The sequence below is a fragment of the Ochotona princeps genome, chromosome X, assembly GCF_030435755.1.
Source record: "Ochotona princeps isolate mOchPri1 chromosome X, mOchPri1.hap1, whole genome shotgun sequence".
Classification (NCBI taxonomy): Eukaryota; Metazoa; Chordata; class Mammalia; order Lagomorpha; family Ochotonidae; genus Ochotona; species Ochotona princeps.
The window spans coordinates 107,561,178-107,572,404 of NC_080865.1; the positions used below are offsets into that span (position 1 = coordinate 107,561,178).

At 40.0% G+C, this 11,227-nt stretch overlaps 1 protein-coding gene across 1 annotated transcript in view; it reads right to left on the bottom strand.

The window, feature by feature from the left end:
* Positions 1-4,401, bottom strand: part of TMLHE (trimethyllysine hydroxylase, epsilon) — a 39,940-nt gene extending 35,539 nt beyond the window's left edge. The window contains exon 1 of the mRNA XM_058658521.1: positions 4,229-4,401. Coding sequence (XP_058514504.1) covers positions 4,229-4,400 — 172 coding nt within the window. The 5' untranslated portion in view covers position 4,401. The remainder of the gene's footprint in view (positions 1-4,228) is intronic.
* Positions 4,402-11,227: the final 6,826 nt, after the last annotated feature.

Genomic DNA, 11,227 nt, shown 5'->3' on the forward strand with positions numbered 1-11,227 from the left:
AGCTTGATTTTGTTTCAGTGTTGCTGTTTCCTGTGTGACATACTCCTTAAATTCCTTGCACTCCTGTATGTGCTTCTTGTTGTTGATAAGAAGCTTTATAACAAGTGTTTTGAATTCTGTATCCCCCATTTTCTCGATGTCTTCCTCAATGAACTCCGAGGTTGGCAAAGGCTTTTGCTCCTTTGCAGGAGTCTTCAGTAATATCCATTGTGCCTTTGTCTCTTCATTTGCTCTTGGTCATTGTACTTCTGGTTAGCAGAGTCTTCTCCTTGGCGCAGGTTTCCAAGCTCTGTCACCCACAGGTCTACAATGCGATTTTACTTATTGCAGTTGGTACACGGCTCTTTGTTTGCAGTCACTTGTGCCACTCCCTCCAACAAGTTCCAGGTCTGAGTTCTTATGTTAGATTTCCACCGTGGTCTCCACAGCCCCAGCTCCTGGCTCACCACTCTCCACCTCTTGTGATACCATGCTGTGGCTACACTATTGCTTATACAACCTTCCTCTCACTTCCTGTTCAAGCAGTTCCCAGGATTAGGGAGATACTAGGTGTCCTAAATAACTAGGTTGTTGGTGGTACTGATCTTGCCAGAACCTGTAGGCCCTTATGTCTGAGGAACACCCAGACCTATTTTCTCCTATAGGGTGCCAAAGTCGATATTATTTTCCCTGTGGGACTAGTGCAATGCACTGAACTCTGAGTTCACTCCCAGCTCAGTGAGACTGTTGTCCCCACGGTCTCAAAGCCTTTGCTACACTGCACAAATGCCACCTGAAGAGCCACCTGAAGTGCCACTTGTGGAGTTCTTGATCTGTTGGCTGATATGTCTGGGTGCTACCCAAACCTATTTTCAGTGCAACCTGCAGGATGCCATGTCAGTGCAATGCACTGAGCCTGAAATGAGTTTGCTCCTAGCTTAGTGCATGCACAGTCCTGTTCCACAGCCTTTGCCTCCCTATATAAAATAGTGCCTGATGCAGCTCTGATGGAGGTCTGGGCTATGAAATCCACCCTGTTTGTGCACTGCCAGTTTGGATTCTGCTGCTCTGTTTCTGCTCCTGATCAAATCAAACAAATCAGCAGGATGGGCAGTTCTATTTTGGGTTCACCTCTGGAGCTCCTGGTGAACTTCCCTTCCCACCTGGTTACTGATGGAGTGTCATTCTCTGAATGCCGCTGAGGTATCTTGTTGCTTAGTCTTCAGGTGTCCCTCGGTCATCCACTTGTCCTCTCGAGTTTCCTGGAATGTGCCCTCTCTGCTTCACCCTGGTTAATGATTCTCTGTTTAAAAGTGTCTTTACCGTATTACTCTATCTTGATCCTCCTGGAAAATTTTAATGTAATACATAAAGCATAAAAAGAAATCTATTTGCAAAAGTATTAAAAATATAGATAAAAGATAAAATAATGGGGAAATTTTTATAACAAAAGGATTGATATCCAGTATAAAAAATAAATTTGTGTAATCATTAAGATGAAAACTGATCAGAAAAATGGGTCCCAAATACCAGTAGAAAAGTCACCAGGAGAGACAAACACATGAAGCCTTCCTCTGCTTAGTAGTGATCAGAGGAATGGGTGTTACAATCAAAACAGGATGTCATTTAATATCTATCAGAGGGACAAAACTTTTAAAGTTTGAGTATAATGAGTATTTTAATGAATGTGAGAAAATACAAACATTGGTAATAGTACAAATTGTCAAATCTTCACTGAATGGCAATCTGGAAATTTCAATAAGTATAATTTTTGATGAATATAATTTTAAAATGTGCATATTTACTTGATCTAGAAATTTACTTCAGATCATCTTTCTCATAGAAACAGTCAAACATGTGGGGATCTTGAAAGGACACTCACAACAGTGTTACAATTGCAAGAAAAGGTTAGAAAATAAAACAAAAAGCCTTTTACTGGAGGAAATGGAGACAACTGAATAAGCTAAGATTTATTAAAAACGCCAAGCCTGTTTTCCTCATATAGAGTTTCCTTAGCAGTACCGTCTTCATTTTAAGGACAAGGAAACTAAAGCTCAGAGTTGTTAATTAACTGTAAGATAACAGGTTGTAGAGATAGGACATGAACCCAAACCATCTAATCTGATAGCCCACAACATGTGTGTGTGTGTGTGTGTGTGTGTGTGTGTGTGTGAGGGTAGAGGTAATGCAATAAAAACTCACCATTTTAGAGGCTGTCCAAAGGCATAAGATGTATTAAAAAGTATTTCTTGTATTTTAATTCCTTTATAAGCCTCTGAACTGTCTTCCACAATGGCTTCATGAGTCTACCTTCTGACTGGCAGTGTATAGGGTTCCTTCATAATCTCACTAAAGGTATACCAGTATCCTAAATGGGTGCCAGTTTAAATCTCTGCTGCTTCATTTCTGATCTAGCTTCCTGCTCGTGGCTTGTAAAAAGCAGCGGAGGATGACCCAAGTGTTTGGTCCCTGCCACACATATGGGAGACCTGGAAGAATGTCAGGAGCCGTGCACTATAGCCACACTGAAGCCATTTTGAATACAGACCTATGGGACAGTGGAAAACCCCCGGTTGGCTAGATGCTTGGGAAAGAGGTTATGAAACTAATCACATGCTTAGCTTCAATTGTTCCTAGCAACTGTTTTAGAATGTGATTGATGCTGTACTTACCGACATCTTGTTACTGATTACCTATGCTATTGTCGATATGCTGGTTACTATTGTTGATATGGTGGCTGCTCAAGAACAATTGGTCTTGAGACCATGGCTTGCGTCCCAGTTTCTCTTTCCCTGAGCCTTAGTTACTGAAGAATATAAAAACCCTCAGTTGAAATCAATAAACTGACAGCTTGATCAGACCTACTGTCTTGCTGTCCATTCTTTGTGTCTCTTGTCCCTTCATTCTCTCCTAGGTGGCTGCGACCCCGTTGACTGTCCTGCTGGACAGGACAGAAGAAGATCCCACCAGCCCTTCGCTTGAATTGGCCCAACTCCAGCCTTGAAACCAGCTGGACAACCAACAGATGGACCATGCTCGTTGTCTCAACTCTGACTTTCAAATAAATAAATATGCTTAAGAGGAGTAATTAGAATGTCAACCAGTGCCCTCCACAACATGAGTGATTCTCATCACTGAGTGACTAGAACTAAAAGGCAGAGGGAAAATTCTCTCTGTGTCTGCTTCAGCCGGGACACTGCTCTTTGCCTCATCTTGGAATGGAATCTACATCATCAGCTTTTCCTTCCTGACCTTCAGACTTGGACTAGAATTCACACCACTGGCTCTCATGCCTTAAGACTAAACTAGAACTACTCCGCTACCGTTACTGGAGCCTCAATTGGAAGATGGGAGTTTCCAATACATATTAGCCTCCATAATTTTGTGAGCTAGTTCTTTATTACATACACACACACAAACACACACAGGCATTTCAAAAAGCTCATGGAAAATAGAATTAAAAGATAAGGTTATTTTGGGCCCGGCGGCGTGGCCTCGCAGCTAAAGTCCTCGCCTTGAATGCCCCGGGATCCCATATGGGCGCCGGTTCTAATCCCAGCAGCTCCACTTCCCATCCAGCTCCCTGCTTGTGGCCTGGGAAAGCAGTGGAGGACGGCCCAAAGCATTGGGACCCTGCACCCACGTGGGAGACCCGGAAGAGGTTCCTGGTTCCCGGCACCGGATTGGCGTGCACTGGCTCGTTGTGGCTCACTTGGGGAGTGAATCATCGCATGGAAGATCTTCCTCTCTGTCTCTCCTCCTCTCTGTATATCCAGCTTTCCAATAATAATAAAATCTTTACAAAAAAAAAGATAAGGTTATTTTGGTACAAACATCAAAATCCATGCATATGAAGCCATAGCCTGGAACTCAGTTCAAGTTCCCGTGTGAGTTGCACACCACCTGATAATTCTGTAGCTGTAACATGCCTTGTCTTTGAGTTTGAACCCTTGTTCCCTTCTACCCTAGGTCACACAGAGGTAAATTTTGCTGAAGCAGTATTTCACTATTTACCATTGTTATTTTTGTCTTTATCATAACTTCGAAGATAATTTTGGAAATAGATGGCTAGACATCCTTTCAACTTCACAGAAACAGTTGTATCTCACAAACCAATATGCCACTACACAACAAAGCCAGCATACTTTATTGACTTGTACATTTAAATGTTTAAGATGGTAAATTTTAAGCTATACATCTTTAAAAAAAAACAATTTGAAAAGCATTTTTACATCCACATATCTCTTACCAAAATGGTCTTCATGTTGCTGCCAGGAACAGTTCAGAGGCTTGGAGGCTGTATGGTGTCCATGCACAGTTAAAGGCAATAAGCTTTTGAAGCTGGGCTGCTGAACAGCAGGGCATATGACCCCACCCTTCATAAAGGCCTGGAGTCTGCTTGACAATTTGCAATACCACATCCTAGAAGATAGGAAAGCAACAATTCAGAATTAGTAACATTATACAAGTTTTATCTAGTTATAGAAATAATACTACACGTGTAACATGTGAAAGAAAACATTTATTATCTCAACTAAGGAAAAGAAACAAAGAAGAAATTCTGAGAACCTAACACTAAGTGACCTGTCACCATTACTTCTATTTTCTCGTGAATCTCTTTTATTCTTGCAATCTTGCTTCTTTTCTCACTATATTGCCACATCAGTTGTTTTTTTTTTTTAATTCACTACAGTTAACCTTCAAAACACACACAATGAGCGTTTTTCAGTTCTCAATCTTTGGGGTCTCTCTGTCTGTGACTGTGGACACATTACTTAAATGTTTGATGTGATTTCCTCCTTAGTAAAATGAAGACATTATTAATATTTAACTTGTGAGTCTGGTGTGAAGGCTAAAGTACTTACAATTGTACCTGTCCCACAGAAACTACTATGTGTGTATCAACTACTATTAGCATTATCTGATGATTACTATTTATGATAAACTATGTCTGTTTAGAAAAGTGTTTTGATAAGCCTTGTAGTTGGTGACTCTGAGTGTGTAATTTCTTTTTTTTTTTTTTTGTAAAGATTTTATTATTATTGGAAAGCCGGATATACAGAGAGGAGGAGAGACAGAGAGGAAGATCTTCCATCCGATGTTTCACTCCCCAAGTGAGCCGCAATGGGCCGGTGCTGCGCTGATCCGATGCCGGGACCAGGAACCTCTTCCGGGTCTCCCACGCGGGTGCAGAGTCCCAAAGCTTTGGGCCGTCCTTGACTGCTTTCCCAGGCCACAAGCAGGGAGCTGGATGGGAAGTGGAGCTGCCGGGATTAGAACCGGCGCCCATATGGGATCCCGGGGCATTCAAGGCGAGGACTTTAGCCGCTAGGCCACGCTGCCGGGCCCCTGAGTGTGTAATTTTAAAAAATTTTGTCAGTAACTCCATTTGCAGGAAGAGGAATTAATTTGTCCTTGAAGAGGAAGAAATGCTTGTATTTACGAAGAAGCTGTGTGGTTCTTGATGTGAACCTTCTTAATGATCCCCTAAATATGTAGTTCAGCAACTTAACCTACAGCATGCTTATTTTGAGTAGACTTGTGCTAGAAAAATAACAATAAAGAAAGCAACCTAACATTTCCTTTTTAAAGGTTCTCCCCCATTGCTAATTATGAAGTCGTGAAGTCTTTACCCTCTGATGATTCTCAAACCTGACTCATTGCATTATATCTTTTCTTGTCACCACCTCAGTTCAGGGCCACCATTATTTCTCACTCAGAATACATGTTCACCCTTTCCCCTGCCTTCAAATCATTTTTTTTTTTGTCCTTGAAAACTTCACATTTTGTATTTGATTCACAATATATTCTAAATACGTCATTTAACATGTTATTAAATGGCATAACAGAGCATGATGCAAACTCATCACAGTTCAGAGACCTGATTAAATTCAGGTTCCATGTTTGGCAAGAATACTTCATGGGTGGTGCTACATACTTCTTATTGCATCACATCAGCAGGAAGACAAAGTCTGGGTGCTCATCTTTTAGCAATTTTTTTTAAAAGATTTATTTTATTTTTATTACAAAGTCAGATATACTGAGAGGAGGAGAGATAGAGAGGAAGTGGAGCTGCCGGGATTAGAAGCAGCGGCCATATGGGATCAAGGCGAGGACCTTAGCCACCAGGCCACGCTGCCGAGCCCATATTTTAGCAATGTTAAGACTGATTGTTAACTTTGAGGGAAGCCCAACCTATCACAAAGCATCCATTACATTTTCCATGCCTTTCAGTTTGTGTATTCATTGACCATCATTGCTTCATTGTTTGACTCTCTATAATCTTTGAAAATGAGTTATACGTAGTAAAAGAATGGTTCTGTGAGTTCAAGTCCAAAGGGTTCATCTTAACATAAGGAAGACATATTCTTCTCTCTCCTTTGAAATTCAATTCCAAATACTTTCATTAAACACTTATTTTTGAGCACCAAGCCTCAGCCTCGAAAGGTAAATAAATTACACGAATAACTACTAACAGTCGATACTTGAAGGTGTCCAGATTCTACCTGGATTGATCTTCTTTCACACCCCTGGTGATCTCCCACTCACAGGTTCTCTCCATTACCAGGTGACTTCCTGGAAGTTTTTTAAAATTCCCCCGACTCCCTCCAAGCATCCTGTGGATTCCTTTATTTCACTTCCTACAATCACGATGGGGTCATCTGTCCTCACTTTGTCTCCTGCGGGATCGTGTAATCTCCCGGTGGACAGCACATATGGTCCCACAGTGTATATCCAGTGCCTGCCTTCAAATCATGTTGCACGGTGTGGTAAGAGTGCACTAAAATAGATACATGGATCTGTTTTATCCTTTGCATGGCTCCCTAAGGCTTTTAGGGTAAGACTCAATCTGTTTATGCTTTATAATGCCTTCTAGTTCTTTTTATTTGCCTCTTGTGTGGTTTTGCTTAGTCCCAGATTCACCATACTCTTTCCTAATTCTAAGACACACTGCTTCATGCTCTTCATTCCCTCAAACTGGAAGTCCTTCCTACTTTGTTGTTTATTAATCTTTTAAGAATTAGTATGAAGATCATCTCATCTAAAAAATCTTCCCTAAACTCCCAGAATAAACTGATAGATTTCTTTTTCTTTGCTTTCATATAATACTCCTCTTATGCCTTTCTTCTTTGTTGAAATCGTTTATATAAAGATAAATATTTTGCTCAATAATAATAGATGTTTTGCAAGATAGACCTGTATGTCTCACTCATTTCTGCCTCCTAACATCCAGCATAATTCCCAATATTTAGTAGAACTCCCTGAGTGCTTGTGGGAATTGAATTACATCACTCTTTCTCTAGCTTCATAGTCTCTTTAAACATAATAAGATATCTGCTATAAAACTTCATACAAGTAAGTAACAAAGATATTAACTAGGTCACTTCAAAGGTCAGGTTTATAGCATCTCATCAAAAAATTCTTCCTAAATGTGTAGACAATGGGATACCAGACTGTCTGACACTGTCTGTACCAGCAATGCCAGGGTACATTTAAGTAAAGAGACTGATGCAATTATGACTCCTTATGAAGGACTATATTATTGTAGCAACGTGGGGACAACCTGTCAGGGGTCAGAGTTTGGGGGGAATTCCAAATAAAATAAAATTTAAAACCCACTTTCCTCTAACCCTTGACCCTTCCCACCCTAATCAACTATGTAAATATCATCAAAACTAAAATTTTAAAAGTTGCTTTAATTTCATTCATTCATTTAATATTTTATACTATGATTTTTCATAATTCCACTAATTACCTCTAAACAACCAATTCAGAAGTAAAAATGAAGTTTATACTGTGTGACTTTATTGGAGCCTTTACAGTTTTCTAAGTACATACTTACTTTTAAAATCTTTCAGAAGCCAACTCAGGAGATATTTAGCTCACTAGTAAGCAGATTATAGACTCTGTTTTTCCTTGTTAGAACTAGTAACATTTTACATAGATGTAGCCTTAAAACACCTCATCTAAGTTACAATTTATCCATTCCAAGACACATTTTTTTTCTTCCAAGAGCATGATTAAAATACTGCTGTTTTATTTTAAAACATGTGTTTCTACAAGCCTGAAGCAATTTTGGGACTTTTAGAATATTAATCATTTAGACACATACCATCGGTTACATATTATATACTTGCTTTTGTGTCCTTCTTCTCTTTGAGAATATTTTTTAAAAATATCCACAAGTTCTTTTTATAGCTTCCTATATAATCTCATGTTGTTCTTTTCATTTACCAGAATAATTTGCTGCTTTATAGTCAAAATTATGTTTCTGAGTGCTTCACAACCTTTGGAGTCTAAAGTTATCTTAATGTAAATTATGTAAAATTAAAAATGTGGGGGAGAATGAAAAAAAATACAGCAAGTATTAACCACAGTAACAGGAACTTCTGGAGAAGAGCGATGGCTGGAAATTCTAGTCAGAATGAGCAATTTCATAATAGGTCAATCTGAATCTCTTCATAGCTATTACTAAAGAGGAAGCATTAGCTGCAGAAAGGCTTAAAGCCAAGAATCCATTTAGTTCCTATCAGTTTTTTCCTTCCAAATGTCTTTCAGATCTGTCCTTTTCTTTCTACTCCTGTAGATGTCTTCATCACCTCATACCTGGACTATTGCCATAGGCTAGACGGTTTCCTTATTTTCAGTCCATTCATATTCCAATCCGTTTTCCATGATTGCCAGATTAATCCTCTTAAAACACTTTCATCATGTCACTCTCTCCTGCTTGAGACTAAGCTAAAATGTCACCTTCTCTGTAAAACAGCCTCAGCACTCTCAGGAAGAATTAGCAGACCTCTGTGCATACCCGTATTAGCACACTTGTGACATGCTTAAATGCTTAATTATTTTTTTTAAAGATTTTATTTATTTTATTACAAAGCCAGATATACACAGAGGAGGAGAGACAGAGAGAAGATCTTCCATCCAATGATTCACTCCCCAAGTGAGCCGCAACGGCCAGTGCTGCGCCAATCCGATGCCGGGAACCTGGAACCTCTTCCGGGTCTCCCACACGGGTGCAGTGTCCCAAGGCTTCGGGCCATCCTCAACTGCCTTCCTAGGCCACAAGCAGGGAGCTGGATGGGAAGTGGAGCTGCCGGGATTAGAACCGGCGCCCATATGGGATCCCGGGGCTTTCAAGGCGAGGACTTTAGCCGCTAGGCCATGCCGCCGGGCCCAATGCTTAATTATTTTTATTGTCGTTTGCTGTGAGTTCCTGAGGATAGGTCACTGGTTTGGGTCATTTTTTTTACAGTGACACTCAGAACTTTTCATAATCATGTTCATCTATCTCTGTCCCACCATCTCAAGGCCATAGCTATGTGGTACCCTGTGCACTCCCCTTCATTCTTCCTAATTATTCTTGATGTTTCAAATTAAACACGAACTAGCTGAAAAATCTTGCTTGATGCTCTTATTAACAAATTAATTAACTGCTTTAGTAAATACGTTGAGAATGCAAAAAGTCTTGGTGCAGTGAGATAAACTGCTGTTGCAATGCCAGCATCCCATACAGGAATACCGGTTTGAGTCCTGACTGCTCCACCTCTAATCTAGCTTCCTGCTAAAACATTTATGAATATAACGGAAGATGGTCCAAGTTTTTGAGCTCCTGCCACTCAGATGGAGTTTCTGGCTTTTGACTTCAGCCTGGGTGTTGTGGCCATTTGGAGAGTCAACCAGTGGATGGGTAAAAGGTTTTCCTCTTTCTGGGTATTCCGCTCTGTCACTTTGATTTCCAAATAAATAAATAAATAAATAAATCTTTTAAAAAGTCCTGCTTACATAAGGTTTATCTTCTAGTGGAAGAAGGTAGATAAACATAATAAGTAAATTACATAGTTTAATATAAGGTAATATAAGCTATGATAAAATGGAAGGATAAAATATTTGCTAAAGGGTTAATTTAAACATGGGAATAAGGGACCAATGCAGCAGCTCAATAGGCCAATATCCTCCACCTGTGGAACTGGCATCTCATATGGGCACCAGTTCATGGCCTAGTTGTTCCACTTCCAATCCAGCTTTCTGCTTATGGCCTGGGAAAGCAGTGAAGCAAAGCCTTGGGAACCTATATTCATGTGGGAGACCTGAGGAAGCTCCTGGCTCCTGGCTTCAGACCTGCTCAGCTCTGGCCATTATGGCTATTTGGTGAGTGAACCAGTGGATAAAAGATCTCTCTCTCTCTCTCTCTATCTCTCTCTCTTTCTCTGTTTCTCATTCTCTCTGTAAAAATCTGCCTAATAAAATTAAATAAATCTTTAGAAAATTACAATGATATTTAATCAAAGGGGAAATAGTCATGATGATATTTGTGGTAAAGTAAGTTAGGCAGAGACGACAGCCAGTACAGACTCAAAATTGTGATTATGCCTGTTGTGGTCAAAACCCAGCAAAGTCAAGTAAGTTAAGTAAGGAATAGAATAATAAATGAAGTCAGAGAGATAGAAGTGGGTGGGTCATTTCATATAAGGCTTGTGAACTAATAATACCTAAAAATTGCATGACAGTACCAAGAGAAAATAAGATAGGATCAACACCCTTGTTGATTTCTCATAGATCCATGGTGGGAATTTGCAAAATGAAGCAATGAATGGGAGCTGTATGTATGTGTATGTCTTTTACTGCCTCTCAGTGAATTATTTTATTTTATTTTATTTTATTTTATTTTATTTTATTTTATTTTATTTTATTTTTTAAAGATTTTATTATTATTGGAAAGCCGGATATACAGAGAGGAGGAGAGACAGAGAGGAAGATCTTCCATCCGATGTTTCACTCCCCAAGTGAGCCGCAACAGGCTGGTACGCGCCAATCCGATGCCGGGACCAGGAACCTCTTCCAGGTTTCCCACGCGGGTGCAGGGTCCCAAAGCTTTGGGCCGTGCTCAACTGCTTTCCCAGGCCACAAGCAGGGAGCTGGATGGGAAGTGGAGCTGGGAGCTGCAGGGATTAGAACCGGCGCCCATATGGGATCCCGGGGCTTTCAAGGCGAGGACTTTAGCCGCTAGGCCATGCCGCCTGGCCCTCAATGAATAATTTTAAAAAATACACTTGCCATTTACAAATTAAATTAATAGATAAAACAAGTAATGGTCAGATATTTGTAAAAGAGGGAAAATACTTATTCATAAAACAATGACCAACATAATTTTGAGGGGCTACATTTTAATGTGGAAAAACATATTTTAAGGCAAAGGGCCTTGCCAGAAATAATCATTACATAAAAAGGTTTTCCAGGACAG